The 25,963-nt window shown below is 31.0% G+C and overlaps 1 protein-coding gene across 1 annotated transcript; it reads right to left on the reverse strand.

Moving 5' to 3' along the window:
- Nucleotides 1–9,486: 9,486 nt before the first annotated feature.
- LOC134719290 (pre-mRNA splicing regulator USH1G-like) lies at nt 9,487–15,000 on the reverse strand. Its single transcript, XM_063582294.1, has 5 exons — nt 14,983–15,000; nt 13,725–13,811; nt 13,277–13,375; nt 12,573–12,641; nt 9,487–9,615 (listed from the first exon to the last, which is right to left on the reverse strand). The coding sequence occupies exons 1-5, from the start codon at nt 14,998–15,000 to the stop codon at nt 9,487–9,489; spliced, it is 402 nt and encodes a 133-aa protein (XP_063438364.1).
- Between the last annotated feature and the right edge of the window lie 10,963 nt (nt 15,001–25,963).

Here is a 25,963-nt window from a genome sequence, read left to right on the forward strand (position 1 = left end):
ACTCTAACATTTAAATTATAATATAAAATGTGGCAAAACTTATGTTTTAATAATAAGAATTTTCCCGATTAAAGTAAAATTACTTGTCCCCCATAAATGAAATAGTTTATTCATTTTCTCAATTTTATTCTTCCAGTTTAATTTTTCACATTCTTTTCTGTTATGACCAAAATACATTCCCTATGTTTTGACTGGTGTGTTTGTCTAATTAATCCCAGCTACCTTATCTTCACTATTTTTCAGTTTTCCTATCCATATACCCTCTGTTTTATTTTTATTCAAAGTTAACCCAGAAAATGATTAAAAAAGTATCGGGTAAAATTTGACAAGACATATAAATTAACACATGACACATCGGTCGGGTTGCTTATGTTAATACAAACCCGGTAAATAGTCTTATTTGGAAGGTCAAATTCTAGAACAGAAAACGGGTTTGTAACATCTCAGTACCAGAATCAATGACAAAAGAGACTATTTTAATTTTGAAATTATAAATTTCCCCCACCTTGGTAGCAATATACCAACTTCATCTGCAGATGTTATAGTATATACATTTCCCAACTTAATCGATATTCAAGAGCTTGCAGCTCCTTCTCAGAATAAACAAAAGTTCATCGGAAGGTACCAAGACCTTGTTGATAAATATTCCGTATCAACTTCAAAAATAATACATGATGGTCTTGATGTATATATTCTCCGTACTGACGTTGTTTATCGTCTTAAAAACGTGGTATATTGTTCTTTCATTTGTGTTTGTTCTATTATTAATATTACTTTTACTGTTGGATTGTTTTCTGTGATATACATTTAACTTGGCTCGGTACATACACATCCCGTCAATGTGTTTGTTATATCTTTCATTTTTGCTTGTGTGTTTTGTAAATGCGACTTTTTGTGTTTCTTTGGTTCTTATAACGTGACTGTGTACTTTAAAAGATCCTGTCAGTATGTTATTGCTCTATAAAATGTCATTATGTTATATTTATATTATAAATAAGGGAAAAAAACGTTGAACCACAAACGTCAAAATTATTCGATCACGCAGTGGAATGAACCATTTGTGGATTCTTATAAATTCTATAGAACTTTTGGACTATTTTAAATCTCGGACTATTTCTTAAATTAATTGTTACATACTGATGATGTTTTAACCCTGTATGCTAACATTTCCCACGTGGAAATTAAAAAAAATGTGTGTATGAACATTGAACTACAAACATATGTGACGTATACATTTGCTGACGTCAGACACAGCAATGTATATGATTTTAATTTGACAGATGCTTGTGTGTTCTTTTAAGTTGTTTCTTTTAAAATTGTAACACGATGATGACTGCTGTACCCAAATTTTGACTATTTTATTTAGTATGTCTGTTTAGTTCACGCATCATTGTAAATATAACGGAACTTGATGACACTGTCGTACACAGTTAGAGGTTTAGCGCTATGCAACCAGGTTTAATCCACTATTTTCTATATTTGAAAATGCCTGTATCATATACTTAACAGTTTTATAATTTAAATATAAACAATGTATATAATAGCACACACGTCAGTTGTAACAAAACGTAAAGACAATTGTTTAGTATGATGTATATACTATGATTGTATCTTGAGGAGACCAATCCTAATACAAATATAATCTGACAAGAACGGTGACCTATATTTGTTTATTTCTGTGTCCTTTTGGTATCTTGTGAAGAGTTGTCGCATTGACATTCATACCACATCTTCTTTTTTTATATAATCTGATCAGTATTGATTTTTTAATTGTTTGACACATACAACAATAAATGTGTTTTCATCAACTAATCAACAAATCATATCAGATGTTTACAAAAGAATAATATCAGTACACGAAGTAATACGGTATGAGTGGCCGTTCGTATCATTGTCGTGTGTATGCACTTGACTCCAATCTTAATTGACAAGTATTGTCAGTTTTCATATCGAAGATAGGTGGTTGTCTCCGGGCACTTCGGATTTCTTAACCAATTAAAACTTTCCAACACGAAATTTCCCAAAGGCGTAGCTAAAAAAGTGGCGTTAAAACACCAAAAATCAAATCAAATCAATTTTCATCGGGTAGTTTTATATTTTTAACGCGTTAGTTTTCACTTTCAACGAGTTGGTTCTAAAAACTAATGCGTTGATTCGTCATTCATCAGTATGAATAACCAACCCGTTGGTTTTAAATTCTACACCATTAGTTTTATTCCATACCATAGCGTTTGCACTTTGGTCAGCCGATCAATAACTTTACAAAATATATTTTAAATATTGGTTACTCTAATGACTTGACCGATGACAGGACAAATACAGAACTGAATAAAAAAATGCTCATTTTTTCTTTTATATCTCAAATGATTTATCTCAAATTTGATATCTGATAAAATTCTGCCTATAATATACAGATAAAAGGAAGCAAAACAATGTATTTTTAAAACAATTCGAAAACGTCATCTGACAATTGCACTGACCTGACCAACATCGAACTGACCGGACAAAAAAAAAATGATTCTTACTTTTTTTGTTTCTAAAAGGATTCATCTCAAATTTGAAAGATAATAATATTTCATGATTTAAAACATAAATAAGAATTAAAATAAATGAATGAAGTACTTAAAATTTGTGAAAACGTGACCTAACCAACGTTGACAATGACCTGACCAATTAAAAGTTGTGATGTCCTTGTTATTTTATTTTAAAAAGTTAAATTGATAAATTTTTGCCATTAATTCAAAAGAGAATTTAAAAAGATTTGATCTAACCGACGTTGACTGTGATCTGACTGTTATCATGACCATGAATATTTACCTTTCTATATGATAAAGGATTTGCTTCAATTTCATAGAAACATTCAGAATGAAACAGTGTTCCAATTGTTCAATTTATATAGACTATTTTAGTTATATCTTGCTATTGCAATTAGATAACTAGCTTCATCAAACAGTCATCAACAATGGACATCATGAAGGGAATACAAAGTAAAAGTAAATTAATAGGTGATCTTGTACTAACAGAAGAGTAACAATATAGAAAGAGTTGTAATAGTGGTGATAACAAAATAACAAGGGCACACAATCAAACATTGAGATATTGTATCCACAGAGGAAACCAAAAGTAAGTGTTGTTATAGAGTTGATAACAAAAAAAAAAACAAGGGTACAAAATCAATCATTGACATTTTGTACTCAAAAAGGAAAGTCAAACATGTCAAAGTACCGTTTTTATAATTTTGAAATTTCAAATTTTGTAGCATAATTCAATCTTTAGATTTAAAGATTTAAATAAAATCTATTTTGTAGACATTATTTTATCTATGGAAATAGCTTTACGGTAATGCATGTAAACGATTATCAAACGTTTTAACAAGCGAAACATTTAAAACTAATAAAAATATCCTGCACAGGTCTCGGACATACTTCAAGTAGTCCGCTCATATATATATTTTTTATGTTTATGAAAGTATTTAAAGTGAACTAATTCTAAAAGAAATTCTGCTTAGACTCGGGTATACATCAGGTATAGTCCGCAAATATAGTTTTTTTTTTAACTTTTTATTTATATTTAAAACTTCCACGGTATCCTACACATGGCTCAGGCATACCCCAGGTATAGTCTGCAAACATAGTTATTTGCTTTATGGAAAATATCAACAACAACAATATCCTACACAATTTTGGTTTTCAATTTCAACGGGTTGGTTTTTTTTGCTGCATATTTGAATCGCAATTCACGAGAAATTCACTTGAACATGTAAACGATCGTTTCATGTATAAGGTCGTTTGAGTTGAATCTCACCTGAAAACTAACACACGAATTTCACAATTGAAAATTTGTATTTTGTTTTTTTCATGATTTTTATTTAATTTAAACATATATTTGAAGTACGATATTCAAGTGAAATTCACGTGAGGTTTACATGCGATTCACATGAAACTAGCATTAACTGATTTCACGTATAAATTCGTTTGAGATGAGATTGACGAGAATTTCACGAGAGATTCACATGAATTTAAATTCAAGTGAAACTTATGTAAGTGAAATTTGCCAGAACAAAACCTACTTCAATATAACAAGTAAAGGTTTAGATAATAGTGAGTTATTAATAATGTACCACAACTTGTTTTTATCAACTTCTGAACAATGACAGTCAGATATATTAAAAAATCAGACAAAATATCACAAAACTTAATCAAAAATGCCTCATATGACTGAGATTCATTTATTGTAAAAAAACTAACCCAATGAATAAATTTCTTTCGCTACAACATTTTACAAAATGATTAAATGTATTTGCTTTAATTAGAAATGATTTATATTATTTCTAGAGAATTACTATTACCTGACTAAGGAGTTAACACAACATATTCTCATCAAGAACACATCAATTTTTGATAACATTACCTGTTTGTAAGAAAACAAACTTGGTTATTTATTATGATTTATCGGATAAAATAAAAAAATAAATTAATATGACACATGTGGCACTGGTTTGGTTGCTTATGTTAGTACAAACCCTTTCACAAGTCTAATGTGGATGTTCACATTCCAGAAAATGTAACGGGTTTGTGGAAACCCTATTAGGAATATATTAAAGTTGTCTTATTTACAACATGCTTTTGTATTTATTCACAATAAAGAGGAGTAGGATCAAATCAAAATCATAATTACATTGTCTCTTGCATCTCTTTGACAGCCCATAAAAATCAGGTATTGGACTATCTGTAAGGTACCGTTTTGGAAAGCAATGAATAATACTGTATTTCCAGCCTGTTATGTTAACACATATAAGTGACAACAGCACTTGAGTCTTCAATGGGACAATTTTGTGGTATAAATATGAAGAACATAAATAACATACGAATCCGTAGACAATATAGAAACAAAAGAAATAGTTATTTCGCTTGTTTCATTTTGAGATTTCAGAATTCTGTTTGTTCAATATTTTTCAAAATAATAAGGAAAGTTTGACTGATTTTGTAAAATGAAATATACTCAAATACAAATTAAATATAACAATAAAACACGTATTTGTTGATTTCATTTTTTTTTACATTAATTTTTTTTACCAATAATTTTTAAGAAGAATGATTGATATAATCATTTCTTGCTTGTTTCTGAATCAATTTTTGAATCAAATACATATTGAGATTTGAAAATTCATAATATTGATTTGTATTAAAAAAAAGATAAATAGAAAAAAATATTCGTAATAAAATATTTTGTTCACCATTAGTATCAGTTTTAGTATGTACATGTTTCGGAAAATATGAGTATTTGGATCATACGCGTATGGTCATGACCATATGCGTATACTCATATGGTCCGACCGTACGCATATGGTCCGACTATATGAGTATATACTCGTTAGGTTATTAACGGACCGGGCCATATAAGTATATGGACCGAGTAGGTATTTTTTGGCAATAATATGCATTAGAAAACTGTTGCAAAAACAATGATGGCTACAAGAAATGTAGTAGTTATAATTCAAGTTTGTATCGCTAATTGTATTTGTGCATGTATCCGTCGGCTGAGACTTACTTTAGCAAGATGTCATAGCTTTTTTGGGGTTCTGGATCGTTCCGATGTCATTTTTAAAAAACAAAAACACGAATAAGTTACCAAATTCTGAACTGCTATTGGTAATTTTAAAGATTCAAACGTAGGACTCTTTATCTTTCACTTTTATGTCAGTTGATAATAAAACGGTTGACTTCTTATGTAACATATATTTTTTTATGCTTTCTTCCCAAGTCGACATTTTGCCATTCACTCGTAATTAAATATCAGTAATGACTAGTAGTATAAAATGTGTTTCTAATATGTTTGACTAATGATGAAATTTTCTATGAAACTGCTTATTTTATTTAGTTAATCTTTTTATCATTATTTTTCAATTGATCTATATTAAAATGACCTTGGTTATGTCTTTATTTTTAATGACGTGCCAATAAACCAGAAGTATTATATGAAGAGTTAAGTAGTAAAAGTAAACCTGTTAATTTGGTCGGACAATATGAGAATATAACCATATGTTCATGACCATACCCGTATGGTCCAAATACTCATATGGTCCGGAACATACACATCTTATCAACAGATGTTAACGAAACAAGTATGTCAGTTAACCAAATACAACAGTATTTCGCTCTGTATATTGTATATTCTATATACATGATATAGACAACATTAAAACAGCACAATAAGAATAATGGATTGTTTTGTTTTAAAACAAATTTTGAATGATTGTTTAAATTGTAAAAAGGTTTCTTTCCAATTAGTCAAATAAAATAAAAACATATCTGTACATGATTGAAACAAGATTTTTTTCATTCAGCCATGTTTTGCATTAGATATGCAGAACAAATATTAACTCATCTAAAACTTCAAAACATCTCGCCAAATTCTTATGAAAAATAAACTGCAAATGGTGCAGAGATATTTTTGTTATACAAAATAACCTATCATATTCTAATCTAATACCTGTTTAATCAACAGCATGTATTTGTGGTCATTCAGAATAAGGAGGAGTTTAATCGAACAAAGAAACGAACGCTATGCAGTTATCCATCCCGTGCATCAATATAAAATAGTGTGTATTCCAATTTGTAGTATTGACATATAACAAACAGCAAATAGTATGTCATCAATTTGACAATGTTTTGTAGCAAAAATAAATGCAATATATAGCACGTGAAAAAGTGTTAAAAACTTATTAAGATAACCATTTACTCTTTAGACACAAATAATTTTTCGTTTTTTTGTGTGATATCATATCTGTCATTGCATTCTATATAATTGTATTGTTGTCTTGATAAACATTATAAGAATCATCATCAGTGAAGTTTGAATATCTCAAAATTCATCATGATCATTTGTCATGATTCAGAATCAGTAAAATGTTCTTTTATCTGCATTTATAATCAGTGTTGTTTGAATTTATCAAGATCAATAGTCTGTGTATTGGTGAGGGCCCTCTACAATCAGAAATAACTCGAAGCTAGTGATCATTAAGCCTCAAAACCGTAAAACAGTACTTGGGTCGAGCATGGACTGTGGACTACAAAGAAGATGTAAATGACATAACCCTTGACCTAATGACAACAAGAGAGGATAATCACTTAAAACTTGTCATACATTTAGTTGTAATTTATTTTCAGCCATTAAGAAGGTTCCATTCCAGTAAACGAAAAATTCTTAAATTTAAATCCTGTCGAACTAGGGGCATTGTGAAATATGACAAAAAACTGATGTGGTCACACTTGGATTTTTATATAGCCAAATTGTTGAATGTAAAAGTGCTTTTAGTCCAAAGGTTTCAGAAGAATCTGCTGTTAGGTAATACAAATAAATAAGATTCATTATTATAATATGTGTAACAAAATGTGTATTATTGACGTCGCTGGGTTTTAAAAATGATGTAAATAACTAATTTTTCTCACAAACAGCCTTTGAAAATATTGTCGAAATGCATGCTCCAAATGTGTTGTATATGAAATTGTAAATGGCAGTAGAATAAAATTTAAACAAAAAGTGCAAATATTTGATTTCCAAAGCCTTTATACAACAATTTTGAATTTACAAATAACAGTTTGGAGGCGAATTGTACAAAAAATTGAGATTGGAAATTTTGTTACATGTCTCATTCTATATGTTTTGATTGGTCTAACTGAATGATATTCTGGAATAACAAATATTTCCTCTACGACAATACGGTTGTATCAAAACGTAATATTTGCAACAAAAGTCGTATCCGACATTCTGAAAGCCCAGCGACGGTACGTATTAATAGGACAGTTTCACAATATGCATAAATACACTTCAAGGCTAAGGAATAGAAAAATATTTTAATTTGGACCGCATTTTAATGTCATTAAAATCAATTATAACTACTTAAAAAAAAAACAATTAAACAAACAAAAAATGCTTTAACTGTGTAGAGAAAAATCAGTGTTTTAACATGTGTCCCTATTAGGCCATATTCATAACATAACGGTGCAATGTTATAATATGCTGCGATGTGTATCAATCTGTCTTATGATTTTTGTAAACACTGGTTAATGACTTTGTCAGGTTCCCCTGGCTTAGGAGAATCTTCTATCATGACAAAATATAACCATAAGAACATCAAATAGTAAATAGCAAAATATATAGACTTATGTTCTAGTATGATCTTTGTGCACTACCAATGCACTTCAATGAGGCTTAGACACAGAAGAAGATTTTGATTTAGACCCCTTGTTAATGTCATTCAAACATGTCAAATGAATTATGAAAAAAAAGAAATGCATGTATGTCACGAGATAAACAAAAAGTGGTTTACGATGTGTCCTTCATGGACGTTTAATATAACCACACAGAACAAAATATCAATGTTCTACGGTGTGTATCAATCTGTCCTGAATAATACTGTAAACAAATGGTTTATAAATATAAGCAATATATCCCAGGGGGTTGTATCATAAATGTTTCATGCTAACCAGCTGGTATGCGTTCAAAAGTGTGGTTTTAGCGGACGATGTAGTACGCGTACCAGTCTACTGATATTTTTGGTATATTCTATCCCAAAAACATAGACCCTGAGCATAGACAAAATCTATAGTTGAAAGGAAAGACATAAGTATCATTTCAGAGATATGAACCATTTAACTGTATTATAGAGTGGAAGGGACATATTATGAATGTATACATGTAGTTGCATTGAAAAAGTTCTGGCATGGCAGTCAGAGCATAATGTCAATTCAGAAATATTTTCAATGTTTTCATTATTGAGAACATTTCAAGAAACGGCAATATTTAAACTGGTATGTTTGTAGATTGTTCCACAATCACACAAACAAATCTACTCTATAATCATGAATTTAAAATGACTTTATATTAAAAAGTGAAGGTGTATGCCAAAGGGTTAACAAACATCAAACAAAAAAATATTTTGCAATTCAATTCATATTAGCATTTTTCAGTTTGCCATGAATAGTTTTTTTTCTCATATATTAAAATACTCATATATGTTTACTTTTTTGTAACCTTCTGTTATGCCAAAAAATAAACAAATACAAACATCGAATTATCTAATTCATTGAAGATTGATATAGGTAGTATAGTCATACGTATTATTATATTTCGGTGATACATTATTAAAAACTTATTAAACTGGCATTATCCAATACATCTGTACAATTGCAAAAATAATAAATTACATATATACCAAGTCAGTATATTGTACTAATTTGGTGAAAGAAATTTGTAACAAAGTTATTTTCTGTTTCGTTTAACACTACTGCCTAGTGATCTAGGGTAGTGCCTCTTAGTAGGTCCAATTTGACTGAATAATGTGGGTGAAAAACGTAAAATATGATCTAAATTTATATAACTTTAATACATATCACATGTATCAGTTCGTTAAATATGAGCAAAGCCAGATTCCAGGGAAAGACTGAATTATTTTATAAAAGTTTAGAATAAACTGGAGTAGGATCAGACTGAGAAAATAATATCTATAATTACATTGGTTCGTGCTTCTCTTTTACATCCAACGCTGACAAGGTACTTGACAATACCCAGATGTCCTTTCTCTACAGCAAGCGACAGTGGTGTAGATCCTATCTGTAACATCAACATATAACCGACATCAAAACAAGTTCAATAGATTGGACACTGTATTGGTAGCAATATTAACACAATATAAAGCACACCTAAAACATGTAGCATTTGATTAAGATCCATGCTATGAATTACCAGAACTTCCATTAGAACTGTCATTCAAAACAGTTTGCGTAATATATAGAGAATAATACATGGCAAAATCCGTATCATATGTTGTATCATCCCGAGACATCAATATCAGCCCGAGGGCCTTTAGGCCCGAGGGGTGATATTGGTCGAGGGTGATACGGCATGTGATACGGATTTTGCCATGTATTATACGCTTTATCATATATTTCAACAGAAGACTTTTATATTATATGAACTGTTTTCTGATCCATAGCACTGGGTTACCTTCAGTTCTGCTTTTGTCTTGTTTCAAAGCTTTAAAATAACTGCTCAATTATTTATACGAAGCACCTAGGTTACCTTACAATCTGTTGTTTTGAAAATATTTTGTTTATTATTGTATTATTGAGTGTTTTGTATTTTTTATAGTTGCATTTAGTGTGCCAAAAAAATTGTTGTAAAAACTTGATGTTCGTGACGTTACATACCAAAAAATGACGTCATTAAAAAATTGACCTATTTTTTTTTATTTTTTTTTTTTTAATATTTGAATTTTTTTTTTTTTTTTTAATAGAAAAAAATTCTTAAGCAAAAAAAACCCCAAAAAACTGACTTAAGATTAAAAAAAAAAAAAAAAAAAAGGTATGCGATACGGGTTTTACCATGCGATACGGGGTATGCGATACGGGTTTAGCCATGCGATACGGGGTATGCGATACAGGGTAGGTGATACAGACTGGAAAAAAGAACCTTTATTAGATATACAAAATAGCTGTATTTTGTACTAAATATATGATAAATATATGTAAAATATTGATATCCGTGGATTCGTTTCGATACACGAGTCATATAATATATCATGTAATAATCTTCCAACGATAATTTGCTATAGTAATATAACTTAATATTGTCTGACTGAGCAGCTAGCACAAAATGATCTCATCGACATTCTACTAAACTTACTCAGATTTTATCACACTTGTATATATATTCTACATTATAAAACAAAAAAGATCGTCTTTCAGTTTGATTATTCAGATCTTTGATCTTCAAACAAAATCAAAGAATGTTCTCAAAATAATTAATAAAGTCTGGGTATCAAGTGATTCTTTTTTATAAGAAATATCTATATTCAAATACAATATAACAAACACTTGTTGATTGCCAAAATTGGGTAAATTTAATCTATTTAAATGATAGTATCAAACTTCGAATGCACACTTATTTCTTTTTCTGCAACTTTTTTTCGACAAATCAATTCAGATGTTTACCATTTATCAGAAAACAAAGTGAAACATGAGTTCTTTGATTAAGTTCTAGGTTGTGAATTACCAGAGCTTCTTTAAGAACTGTTAATAGAAACATGTTTTTTGCAAGATATATATAAGGCATGTGTATCATTATTTTTTCTCTCTCGATAAAACAAGAATATAAGATTTCATGTAATATTATTTTAACAACCATTTGGTATTTAATATTTAAGTGTCGAAAGCGGATACAAATCGTATTGCACAAGATTTGCTGGTGAAATATATTTCTCTTATGATTTTCTAACAATATTTAGGCAACATATTCCTTATTCCGAATGATCTTTCTATGTGACATCATCAGGCATGGTAGCCTTTTTTCTAGCCGTCAACATATGAGAATCAGTGGTAACCAAGAAAATTCGACGTCTTAATCGGTTTTTAACCAGTGATGACTGAGATCAAAAGAAATACACGTTGATTAAATTTGTTTAAACATTGGGTGCAGAAAGGGATGAAATGACGAACAATTAGAGAAAGTAAAAAAACTTCATATTATCTGACTGTCGAATTGCATAAATTGTCTAATCAATTATTATTAAACAAGGTAGTTAGATTGTAAAAAAAATATTGTGTCAGAATACAAACTCGGTCCTTTAGATTGCATTTCTGTAAATATTGACAATGCAATTCCACATATGAACTCCTTTTACGACTAAAACTGTACCACTTTGACTATGAAGTTTAAAGAAAACTAGAATTGAAAGTTCATATGCACCACAATTTTTTTCCAAGGTCAAAATATAGGGCTGTGCGGCATATTTTCAACGTTTATATGCCCTAAACTTCGCAGAGTTTAAACTAACAATAATTTTCTTAACTACCCCTACCTCGTATGAAAGGTTATCACAGAGTTCAATGTGAACAATATGCACATGCGTATTTACTGGTAACATTCCCAAGTTATGTGTCTGGGAGTTGGAAAACAGAGAGCATAACTGGGAACCAGTATGTAAACAAAATAAATTTTCAATGAATATTCAAGATCTCTCCCAAAAGAGGCGTGTTTTGAGAAACAACTGTCTTTACAAAGTGCAAACTTTAACATGTTTAAAATCTGATACAAGTCGATGAGAGAAAAAAAACTATTCTAAAAACTTTTTACTACGTATATACAGTAATTACTTATGAATGTCTGACTAAGGAGTTAAAGCAAAATCTCGAATACTGTTTCATCAACGAGTTACTAAGATTTTAATAACATAATCTTTTGTCAGAAAACAAATTTGGTTCTTTATGATGTTTATTATCTGAAAGAATTCGATGAGTTAAAAGCTTATGTTATTGCTAAGAAGAAAGAGTAACATACTTTTGCCAAAAAATATGTGTTTGAAAAATATATCTATCAATAATTTTACATTTTCATGGGAGGATTGGAACGAGACCTTACGCATTCAATTCAACCAGGTTTTGTGCTTTCCTTTAACCTGTCTGGTGGGTAAGAAAATTAAAAAAGTTTGTTCATTTAGAAAGGAAGTACGATCAGACTGAAGATATAATATATATCATAACCTCGGTTAAAGCTTCTTTATTACATCCTACTGAAACAAGGTATTGGACTGTCTCCAGGTGTCCTTCCTGTACTGCAAGCAATAATGGTGTGTTTCCAATCTGTAACATAAACACATAACAGATATCAAAACAATTTGAATAAACTGGACACTGTATAAACACAAAAGATATCACAGAAATCAGTAATCAATACTAAAAACATAACCTATCACACTTTTATTCATATTCTACATTAAAAAAACAAATAAGTATCCTGTTTTCATAATGATAATTCTGATCTGTGATCTTCAAAATAAAACAAAGAATATTCTCAAAATAATGTATAAAGTCTGTGTATCAAGTGATTCTTTTGTACATGTTGTATAAGAAATACCAATATTCAAATACAATATAAAAAACACTTTTGATTGCAAAAATCGGATACATTGAATCTATCTAAATGATAGTATAAAACTTAGAATGTAAAACAATCTGTTTTTCAGCAACTTTTTCTTGACAAATAGATTCAGATGTTTACACCAAAAAACATTTATCAGAAAACAAAAAGTAAACATAGGATCAGAGTAACATATGTTTGTAAAATATATCTGTTTTGCCAAATTAGATAACACCTGTACTGCCTTTTTTCCATGACAAGATTTAAACGATACCGCATAATTCAATAACATCAAGTTTTGTGTTTCTGATAATATGCTCATTTATAGATTAGTGAGTTTGATGAGACTATATCTTACCTTTGTTTTAGATTCTTTGTTACAGCCTACAGAAACAAGGTATTGGACTGTCTCTAGGTGTCCGTAGTAGACTGAATTCAATAATGGTGTATATGCATTCTGTAATATTAACATTTAAAAGACATCAAAACTTGTGCATGGATAATTTCATATTAAATGGATCAGTACTAAATTGTGACAGCTTCAGGAATGCTGCTTTTGACCTTTTAAAACTGGACTACACACTGTTTTACTTTAAAAGTCATGTTCCGATTGTTGTCGTATGTAATTTTATCATCCTATTTGTTTGGAAGGTGAATATAAAAAAAATACAAGTTATACACTGTTCACACTAGGGACTTAATTTGTAGTATACGGAAATCAAAGAACGATAACTGTGTCCTCAGACAGTTCCCATTTCATTGATATAATACAATTTGTATGTACATGTTATCTGTTACGCCCTTACTTCATCTCTGTATTCCAAATTAGCTCCCTTTTCAAAGGAAAGTTTCAAATATGTTAAACTTCCTTCACGAGCAGCTTTAATCAGTTTCTGTAAGAAAGAAATGTTGATTACAAAATTGTATGATATACATTGTACATGAGTGCACATTTCATGGATAATTTGATCTTTTATTGGTCAAACGACAAAAATATAAAAATATTCCATATGTTGCTCAACAGAGCAATCCAACTTTAATGTTAACTTACAAAATATGTCAACAATCTAATGAAACTATGAATTTGAGCCGAAAACGAACCGTTTAAATTTACGGTAATGTATGATAATTGATTGAAACACAATTAATGATTAAAACTTATATACTGTAAATTCATAAATTATTGCGTTCATTTATTATTGAGATTTTACGAGAATGGACAAAAAATAGAGTTTAATTATCGCGATTTCGAAAACAACTGCGTTCAGATCTATGTTTCATTTTCCAGGATGCGAGTTCTTATTATTGCGATACCCATCTAGTAGCATTATTCGCAATAATAAAAACCTGGCAATAATTTTTGAATTTACAGTAATTGATCTTTGAAAACAATGTATGCAGGTTTCATTGTGTGACGTTGATTGCACATAGCACAATAAGGCTCTTTTAAAAGCATTAATATTTTCTGCTGACGTTGAAGTGCGTAAATTGTTCTTTCAAAATAACGAGTATTTTTAATTAAACAATTCCCCGATGAAAGTCACCTTTTATCTATTTCTTGCACCAAATAAATATGTCTTGTATCACACAAAATTGATTCTAAAATCTGCGTTAATTTGATTGTCTTATCCAGAATCATTGGACGGTATTACGTCATTTCCATTGGGTATTCGATAGGTCATTGATTAATTACAAAGGTTAAGACTGTGCTCGTCAACTTTGTACTTGTTTGGCTTTATAACTATTTTGATCTGAGAGTCACTGATGAATCTTATAAAGGCGAAACTCGCGGCTGTCGTATTTAATTATAATCCTGGAACCTTTGATAACCATTTCTTCCATGTCAATATTTCATATCACCAATGATTGACCAACTTTAAACACCAGTTTCATATATATCAGCTTTGAAGGCTTCCTAAAATTTCAAACATTGAAATATTATTATAGAATGACCCAGAAGAAAATGTGTTTCTAGTCTCCGAAAATATTTAAACCTGTATGTTAAATGTGGTAATTTACCGAACATAAGTGAATGATAACTTGACTTTTAAAGTGAAATCGTACCTCATTCCAACTAGCCATTGTATCCTGAAAAAATACAATAATTCATTTTTGAGATTAACGTCAACGTTAGAATAAGTACACGTACGTACATTTGACACCTAATCACATAATTAATAAAACGTCATTATAAAACAATATAAATCAAGTAAGTGTTGACCTCGTTAAGTGTCATTTGGGTTCTTTATTCATTAATTTGAGTTACTAACCTAAACTCCATCGAACTGCATGGATAACAAAACTGTCTAATAACAAACAACTGTACTTTATTGTTGATAAGAAAAAGAAATATTGATATTCGTCACATTGCAAATCGTGTTCAAGTATCTTTTCTATTGAAAACATTCTATCTGATAAAAATAAAACTTCCTGAATTACAACAAGTAAGAAAAATCAATGACAGTTTTTAATTTACATATAAATTAGGCAATAATTGCACTCTCATTCATTACCCACATTAGTGTCCGTATATTTATCATACAAAGGCTTATTACATAACAAATCTGTAAATATTTAAAATGACTTATTGCAAATAAAGGTGCATTTATTTCCAGAAAAAAAAGTAGAAAGATCAGCATTTATAAACAATGCAGACACAATTACCTATCTTTTATTTCATCCTATTTTCGCATTTTCGGCTTAACACTTAATATAGATGTACACAAAGTATCATAAACAAACGGCCGTTCGTGTTCATCACCAACTAGGACAAAATTGCATTCGCGCTTAACATCTACAAAAGTTTATATTATTCTAAACTTAAAAAATAAAACCAATTTAATTTAATGAAGAAATACAGTATTCAAAACACTCATACGTTTCATCATATTTATCCTTTGAACATTGACTCAGAAGCAACAAAAAAAACAAAAACCCCAAAACTGCAAATAGTATTGCATTTTTAATATTAAAAAATGTTAAAATGCTAGTAAATAAAACAAGACATGATAAACGTAATGTAGCGTCTCAATTTGTTTTGATGGTGTAATTAACGCTTTCAGGAATGTCATCAAGGATCGATGGAAACATGCAATGTCTATGCTAGTGTAATATAAAAGTGCAGATTGATAAAAAAATATTATTAAAGCAAAATGTTTTCTAATAAGTTGTATTAAATTTTTAACAAAACTGTATTGATGAGATAAACATGAACACACATTTTGAGGTCTGATCATTGTTATGTTATTATCATTTACAAGGAGGTAAAAAATCAGAATTTCGGTGTTGACATGCGTACCAATTATATGGATATATTTGTCAATTAACTGTTTGCGAAAAGTATGAATTATTCGTAACACTACGGATTTTCTCATTCCAGGGATATATAACCTTAGCCGTGTTTAGAACAACTTTGGAATTTTTGGTCCTCAATACATATCATGTTTGTACTTGGTTTGACTTTCTGACTTTTTTTATCTGATAGGGCTCATGATGACGAAATACACGTCTGTCGTAATAATTTTGTCTTAGATGCATGATTTTTTTATTAGATGTTAGTGGTTTTGAATCAGCTGTCAATTAACTGCAAGTACTATCATATCAGAACTTATTGTCTTTTTTTTTATTGTTGGGATATACAATTACCCGGCCACGTCCACTTTAGGTTTTTGTTAGATGTATTTCTTTTTGTATCTTTCTAATGAGTGAAGCTTATTTTATTTTAACCCATCTGATAATTTACGCGTTTTTCAATTGATTTTTATATTTCGTTCTTATGTTGAACTGTTACATCACCATGGTAAGGGGTTGGGGTTTGGAACATTTTTAATCCCTCCCAATTTTGTATGCATATGCCTGTCCCGAGTCAGTAGCTTGTAATTCAGTGGTTGGTGGTTGTCGTTTGTTTATGTGTTACATATTTGTTTTTCGTTCATTTCTGTACATAAAAGAGGGACGAAGGATACTAAAGGGACAGTCAAACTCATAAATCTAAAACAAACTGACAACGCCTTGGCTAAAAATGAAAAAGACAAACAGACAAACAATAGTACACATGACACAACATTAAAAACTAAAGAATAAACTAAAATTAGGGCGTTAGTGTTCTCGTTTGAGTTTTTACATTCTCATTACGAGGACTTTTATAGCTGACTCTGCGGTATGGGTTTTGCTCATTGTTGAAGGACTTACGGTTATCTATAGTTGTTAATTTCGGTTTCATATGGTTTCTGTTTGAGGGTTTTCTCATTGGCAATCATGCCACATCTTCTTTTGTATATTTTTTTTGTGTAATCGCGAAAAACATTCAATGTTTTGTGTATACAAAATAAACCATTAGTCCCCCATTTGTGCGTTTAATGTGTTGTTATTTTTGATTCTTGATAGTCTGCTAATAAAATGCAAAACACACTAGATTAACAACTCTTCTGGTTCACTGTTGAATTTCTTGTCTTCTTGAGTATCATTGGTCCAGTACTATAATGTTTATAATGACATACTTAATGTAGTTTTATTGATACATATGAATTTGAAATCATTTGTTAATTTTATTAATTCCATTAATTCCATACTCTGCGTTATCCTTGGAATTGTATTGTATACGAGTGATTTAATGTATCTCAATATAGTTAACATTTCATTATTATATGTCTGTTTATGTGATATGGTGCATGTATAACTAATTGGTCAAACATTGAATTTTTATCTTATAAGCTGTACTTGCTTTTGGAATAAAGTATTGTTATATGTCATACTCTTCTTTATTGTCCGAATTTGATCATTAACAAAGTCGTTCAGGGAACATATGCCCTCAATGGAGTTGAATCAAAGTTATTGTTGGCAGTGATTGCAAATCCTTAAGTGTGTAAATGATGATATATTTCGGATTACACTTAATAACCAACGATTAAGTATTTAAGCTGTGTACATGTTTCAAATTAAATGCACTATGACAAAAAAGGGACGAAAGATACCAAAGGGACAGTCAAACTCATAGATCTAAAACAAACTGACAACGCCATGGCTGAAAATGAAAAAGACAAACAGACAAACAATAGTACACATGACACAACATAGAAAATTAAAGAATAAACAACACGAACCCCACTAGAAACTAGGGGTGAGTTGTACATTGTATATAGCTAAATCACATCATTCCATAGAAAGAAAACCTTCTTAATAAGAGGAGCATTACATCTCATCAATCGAAAATAAACTGACGACGCCATGGCTAAAAGGGAAACAGCACACAAATCAAAAATAAAGACCCAGGAAAACGAACTCCAACACAATTTTAAGGGTGATCGCAGGTGCTCCGGACGGGTAAGAAGATCCTTCTCAAATTGTGACATCCGTCGTGCTGGTAATATTAGTAGACCTCTGTTAAAGTTATCATTTGGTAGGTCACATTCGTAAAAAAGGAACGGGATTGAAGTTACGACACAAGGAACATATCCGATACCATCTGTGAACAGGATATTAACTGTGAACCAACTAGTATTTGCGTCCGTATCATATTCGTAGTGATGATTTTGACTGCACCATTTATAATTCCTGGACTAACAGCTTCCTTGTAAACAGCAACCCTTTGTTTTACGAAACCATGATAGGGATTTGAATATCGCAACGATAGGAAAATAAACAATCCGTATGCAGGCTCTGCTGGAAAGTTGCTACATGTTGCTCAAACTGATACACTATAATTTTCGGTTTTTTTTGGGAAAGGATGAAATATCGTTTCATTATACTTCAATGTATAACTTACCTACAACTATTATCACTGGGGTAAAGCTGATGACCGTAACTGCATTCACGGTCATCCCAAGATGTTGGATGAAAAATTAGGTCAGTATTTTTATTGTCTGTTAAGGTGTTTCTACATCATTTTCTTTACAGAGCATACTTTGATACAATGTAAATGTATAAAAGATTCACACGGAAGTCTCAAATCTCTACCGAGGAACGTGTATAAAACGGGAATTTGGATTTGAAAAATTCGCTAGGATGACCGTAAATCGTAATCGAGATGACCGTAACAGGATTAGCGATTCATAACAAGGCTGACCGTAATTGGTTAAAAGATGACCGTAAATTGTTAAGGATGACCGTAACTTTTAAAGGATGACCGTCAATTCTAAGAAATATTCATATTTGTATTCATAACTGTTTGTCGAGATTGTCTCAATAGGGGTTCGTTTAGCGGTTATAAATATGTTTAATTTATCAATTTCTTTTCAACTATTTGCCGTATTTAGAGTTTATGACAATGATAGTAAATATGCATATTTCTCGTAAATACGCGCGTTATTCAGTGTGCACCAAGTTGTTTATGTTATTTCTTCATAGACAGAAAATGTATTACTGTCATTGCTAATAATTTGATTCTAAATTCCATTTTAAACCATAGAAAACCATGAAAAAATGTTGATGACGTCACTGTCACATGACTAAATTATGTCTATGGGCTCAGAACAAAAGAACGTCAGCCAAGCAGAAGACGCGTTAAATCCACAATTAAATTATTTATTGATAAAAACATTAATATTTGAATACAAATCAAATATTTTATTTTTCCAATCAGGGTCCCAAAGCGGGCATTTATACAATTACCAATAATGAAAGTATATGCAAAAAACTTTGTAAATTATATAATGTGACAGATATTATAATAGACACCAATTCAAGGGACGGTGCTGTAGGATATACTGTTGACTGCGATAGGCAATTACAGCAATCTTCCTCGTGTCAGTAGCAGATGAACACAAATAAATAGAGAAACTGAATCCTGTCACTTAAAACATGTTTTTTTTTAACAAAACATGGAATATAAATCTGCTATTTGCAGTGTTTAACCAGGAATATACACAACTCTTTTCATACGGTTGAGTTATCAAAAGACAGCAGCCGTAGCAACTTCTCTTGGGAATTTAAGTTAATGAAATTGGAACATGATTTAGATGTGAGAAACATAGTGTCTGTCTTCGTTATATTTTGTTCTATGAAAGAGAAAATGAACTTCATTTTCAATATTACCAGAATTACATTGCTGACATACGGTCTAAGGTTTGGATGAGTACCCTGGTATCGTTCTATTTTAATCTGCAAATTGTGAGATGACACCCTCAATGTTTTTAATGATCTCCTACGCTAAAATTTTGTTATGATATTTATATAGATACTTTTCGAAACCATAATTATCCTTAACTGTCACATAAGTGCGGGCCTCTCCTTCTGATTTCTTGGTCAGTTGATCCTTCCTAAATTTGTATGCACGTCTCTTTCAATATTTTCCTGATGGTACTATATGAAATATTTTCCCCATCATTTAGATTTGCAAAACCAGGAAGAGTTTTAAAAATGTGTTGAAGAAAGCCATACCATGACGATTTATACTGAGAATATAGAGATTTGAATGCTGGTATGCATCTTGTAATAAAGGACATTATTCTTATTTTTTAATCTAAGCCAATAATTCAAAACAGACCTCACTAATTAAACTACAGTGGAAACCGACCAAGTTAGTGAATTTACAAAATTTACTGTGTAGCTTTACACAAGTTAAATTTAAATACATTTTATCCATGCAAATTAGTTGGTTTCCATATCTAAATTTTGCTATCAATGGATTGAATGAGCTCCAAATTTCACTTCCACATAGAGGAATAAGCTTAATAGAATGCTCAAAAACATGCATACAGTACTAGTTTTTTAAGGATTCAGAGATAATATGCCTATTAATATTTACATGGTCTAGAGGTTTTTCCAAATAGTTGGGAAGGTCATTGATGAAAATTTTAAACAGGTTAGGACTTATGTTATCTCCTTGTATAACTCCAAACTGTGTAGGGAGGAATATAATACAAATTGACAGCGATGCGACGAAAAGTTGAAGAAAAAACCCATTGATTAAGCATAAGATTATCCAGCGGAATCAGATTAAAATCTTAACATCTGCCTTGAAGTATACACACAGTTCATTGACAACACCGGATCCGATGGAACTGCAAAATGTATTCGGCATTCAGTTGGTTTGACTGAGATTAAACATTCCGTAACAAATGAAAAGCAATATGTTTAGTAAATATTCCATTAGATAATGATTTCAATACGGAAATGAAGTCCTCGTATCGCCCTATCTCTTTTAGTTATGCTTCAATATTTGGCAATAGTTCATAAATATAAAAAAAGATGTGGTATAATTGCCAATTAGACAACTCTCCAAAAGACAATTCTCCACTGGAGACCAAAATGACACAAAAATCAACAACTATAGGTCACCGGCCGGTCTTCAACAATGAGCAAAGTACATACCGCATAGTAAGTATAAAAGGCCCCCTAAAAAACAATGTAAAATAAATTCAAACGAGAAAACTAACAACTTAATAAAGTTCATTTTTAATTCCGTTGGACACCCTTCTTGGACATAATCGCCACTGGCTTTAAAATAGGAGGAACATCTTTTGAATGCTATAGTTAGTTCTTCTAAATTTATAATTTGGTTTTCACTTGTATAATTTAGATTTTTTACAGGTGCACTCCAATAATATATATGCAACACTATCGTACAAAGCAGGTGCAACATATATACACCTGTGTCCTTGGGTTATAAGTTACAGGCAGGTTAAAATGTTTACATAGTAAGCACATTGTCTACAAGCTAGCTCATGTTCAAAGCTAGCAAGATTCCTCTTTCATTTGGATACGAATTTGTTGGTGAACTGTGTATTTGAAGCAGTCTTATTTTCTTCTACCTATAGGATGATGCAGTCTTATAAATATGTTTCATACCAACATAATTAATTTTTTGATACAAACAATGTAATACAAATACGGATATATATCTGTTAGAATCGATGGTCATCTTTTATAAATTACGGTCATCCTTTACAAATTACGGTCATCTTTTTACCAATCACGGTCATCCTTGTTTTATGTTACGGTCATCTTGGAAATATTTTACTTCCGATTTACGGTCATCTTAGCGATTTTTTCAAATCCAATTTCCTGTTTCATACACATTCCTCAGTAGTAATATGTGATTTCCGTGTGATTCTTTTATATATTTACATCGTACCAATGTATGCTTTGTAAATAAAATGCTTTAGAAACACTTAAACAGACAATACAAATACTGACCTAATTTTTCATCCGACATCTTGGGATGACCGTGAATGCAGTTACGGTCATCAGCTTTACCCCAGTGATTATAGCATGCTTTAACTTACAGGTTTCAGTCATGGTACAGTATGGCACGCGGTCTTTCTATGAAATTATTTCTACAAAATTAAACCAAAATTGTTTTACCTGAAAATAATTATTATTAACAATAATAGAAAAATATTCAACTTTGTCTTCTCGAAAATAGTTAATAGTAGTGATATAAGATTTATAAAGTAGCTTCCTTCAGTCGTAATCCTTCTCCCTTTAGTCTGCTGTTTAACTTTCAAATGAATGACCAATGGTTTCAGTAACAAAATATTTTGTGTTTCAACCTTTTTTTATTTTCTGTAACGTTAAACGGGGCATAGCTCGTGATTTAAACTAAAAAGTTTAAATCATTATGCACTATATCTATTCATATTTTGAGGGGGCAACATGGTTGTAACCATCCTTCATTGTCATACTTTTAATAAACTGTAAGTACTCTCTGATCTGTTCTTAGTGTCTTTTTGTTGTCTGGATGTACAAGTACCCAACCCCGTCCACTTGTAGTTTTGTCCATCTGATGAGTTAAGCCTCTTTCAACTGATGTTTATAGTTCGTTCGTATGTTGTTCTGCTATACCACTGTCCAAGGTTAGGGGAGGGTTGGTATCCGGCTACCATGTTTAGCCCCGCCACGTTATTTATGTATGTGCCTGTTACAAGTCAGGAGTCTGTAATTCACTTGTCGTCGTCTGTTTATGTGCTACACATTTGTTTTTCGTTCATTTCTTATGTAAATAAAGCCGTTAGTTTTCTTGTTTTTCTTGTTTTACATTGTCATATCGGAGCCTTTATAGCTGTATGGATTTTGCTCATTGTTGAAGGCTGTACGGTGACCTATATTTGTTAATGTCTGTGTCATTTTCATTTTGGTCTTTTGTGGACAGTTGTCTCATTTGCAATCATATCTTCTTTGTTTACATAATCATATATACAACGGTTAAAATATCATATTTGCGCCAGACCTGCGTTTTGTCTTCAGAAGACGCATCAGTGACGCTCGAATCAAATACTGTTTAAAAGACCAAATTGAGTAGTTTAAAAGCATTAAGAACCACATATTCCGAAACGCTTTTCCCAAAACAGCTAAGATTATCTATTCCCGACGTAGAAAAACCTTAGTTTTTTAAACATGAAAATTTTTGTAAACAGTTCATATGTAGTTCTAAATATACCAACAATAACTCAAGTCAACACAGAAGTACTGACAACTGGGCTGATAATATCCTCGGGGAATTAAAACAAGAACAGAGTCGTTTTCATTCCATTTTTTGAATTTGCTAATTGTTTAAAAGTACATAACAATACAGAATACACTAGCAATACTTACACACCCGTAGAAGCTACCAATCAAATCATATCTCTAGAAATCAAATTAAAATGTAACAGCTGTCACTTCTTGTGAACTGAAAAAATCAACAACATTTAAACAGGACATGTATATTGGAAAAGAAAGTCCGAATGTATTTTAAAAAATAGGTAACATCCAATTGTAGCGTTTGCATTTATATATATATATAACTGATCAAATAGCAAAATCAAAAGCTGATACACATCAAACACATTCAACGATTTAAGAAGAACTGTCATATAAATAACTTGGTTCAGGCATTTCCTTTTGTAATTTATTTAACTATATCCAGCTTTGGTTTTGTTCATTATTTTATTTCGAGTATGTTTTATTATTCAGACTATGCCTATATTAAACCACACAGACAAGTATTGATTTAGTTTTGCAGATCTATAACTAGGACTTGTTCTTTTATATCTGTAAAAAAATATCAACAGCACAGCCCAAAAAACATACTTTCAAGCTCCTGCATGCTTTCTTCAGAGCAGAAAATGCATTAATGGGTATATTCAATTGTGCACCAAGTAAGCCGAGGTTGTGGAAAAAGCAGTTGTCTTACTGGGACTTTTATTTACCATGTGTATAGTTGTATATAATTTAATTTTTGATGTAATGTGTCTTCCACTGACGTTGGTTTTTTTACCAGCTCATTAACTAAATTTAGTCATGTGACCCTTGACGTCATCAATGTTTTTCATGGTTTACTCAGGTTTAAAATATAATTTAGAATTAGATTATAAGACAGAACTGTTATATTCTTTCTGTCTATTCGAAATAACATATACAAAAATTTGCACACTTTAAAATAACCCGCTACGCAGGTTATTCAGTGTACACCACATTGTTTACGTTATTTCTTCATACACAGAACAGATATTGTCATTCCTTAAATATAAAAAGTCCTATAGAAATCAACAAACATTACGACATTGTCTCAATCCAATTGATAGGGTTAACTAAATACTTATAATGTGTCATTAACACCATCACTTGTTCATACCTTTAATTGTCCAGTTAACAACATATATCATATAACGAGTCTTTGTGATGTGTATCATTCAAATGATTCTGCACGACAATTCAAAACTAGTCCAGTAGATATAAAGAATAAGAGGAGGTGTCATAATTTGATAGGATAGTTATTCGCAGTTAGTTACCCTGCTGCTTAAGGTTGATACTTATTCATTTTTTCCAAAGAGTATTTATGCATATCTGGTCATAAAAAAAAATAATGACCGTTCCTTCTGTTCAATGATGAAGTAAACTAGTCTGGTCAATAATTAGTGTATGGTATATATATCTAAATTTTTTAATTTGGGATGTAACGTGTCTTCTGATTGGCTGACGTTATTTTGTTATCAGCCCATAGACATAATTTAGTCATGTGACCGTGACGTCATCAACGTTTGTTCATGTTTTTCTACGGTTTAAAACATAATTTAGAATTAAACACTTTTATGAATTTTGGTCCTTAAAGCTCTTCAACTTCGTACATTTTTTGGACTTTTTAACTTTCTTGGATTCGAGCGTCAATGATGAGTCTTTTGTAGACGAAACGCGCGTCTGGCGTATATACAAATTTGAGTCCTGGTTTCTATGATGAGTTTATTTATAAGAAATAACTGTAATATGTTTTCTGTCTATTCGAAATACGCGCGTTATTTAGTGTGCACCACATTTTTTATGTTATTTCTTCATAGACAGACAAAATATTACAGTCATTCCTTAAATAAAAAAAACAAAACAAATCAACATTCAATTATGCTTCTTAAAATCCGGTAAACCCGCTGCCCATTGAATACGGACCTTATACATCGTCTCTGTGTATCCGTTTTCCCTGAACTTTTGATTGTTTACAATTCATGTATTTGATGAAACTCGATGCAGATAGATCTTTAATATCATGATAATAGAATAGCCCAAGAGTCGCATATAACTCAGCGGAAGAAATAAAGACAAGTACTATTAAAATGTTGTCCTTCTTTTAGATGACAATTTATCGAAAACCAATATCTTTTTTTTTTAAATACGCTGACGATACATAACTTTAAAAAAAAATATCACATATTTGTCTAGGGAAGTGACAATGTATAATTATATACAGATATAACACATGGTTGTATAATTAATTGACGATGTGTTATTTATACACATATTGCACATAGTAAAATTGAGAATGGAAATGGGGAATGTGTCAAAGAGACAACAACCCGACCAAAATAAAAAAACACAACAGCAGAAGGTCACCAACAGGTCTTCAATGTAGCGAGAAATTCCCGCACCCGGAGGCGTCCTTCAGCTGGCCCCTAAACAAATATATACTAGTTCAGTGATAATGAACGCCATACTAATTTCCAAATTGTACACAAGAAACTAAAATTTAAATAATACAAGACTAACAAAGGCCAGAGGCTCCTGACTTGGGACAGGCGCAAAAATGCGGCGGGGTTAAACATGTTTGTGAGATCTCAACCCTCCCCCTATACCTCTA

Source organism: Mytilus trossulus, chromosome 5 (genome assembly GCF_036588685.1).
Source record: "Mytilus trossulus isolate FHL-02 chromosome 5, PNRI_Mtr1.1.1.hap1, whole genome shotgun sequence".
In the NCBI taxonomy this organism is placed as follows: Eukaryota; Metazoa; Mollusca; class Bivalvia; order Mytilida; family Mytilidae; genus Mytilus; species Mytilus trossulus.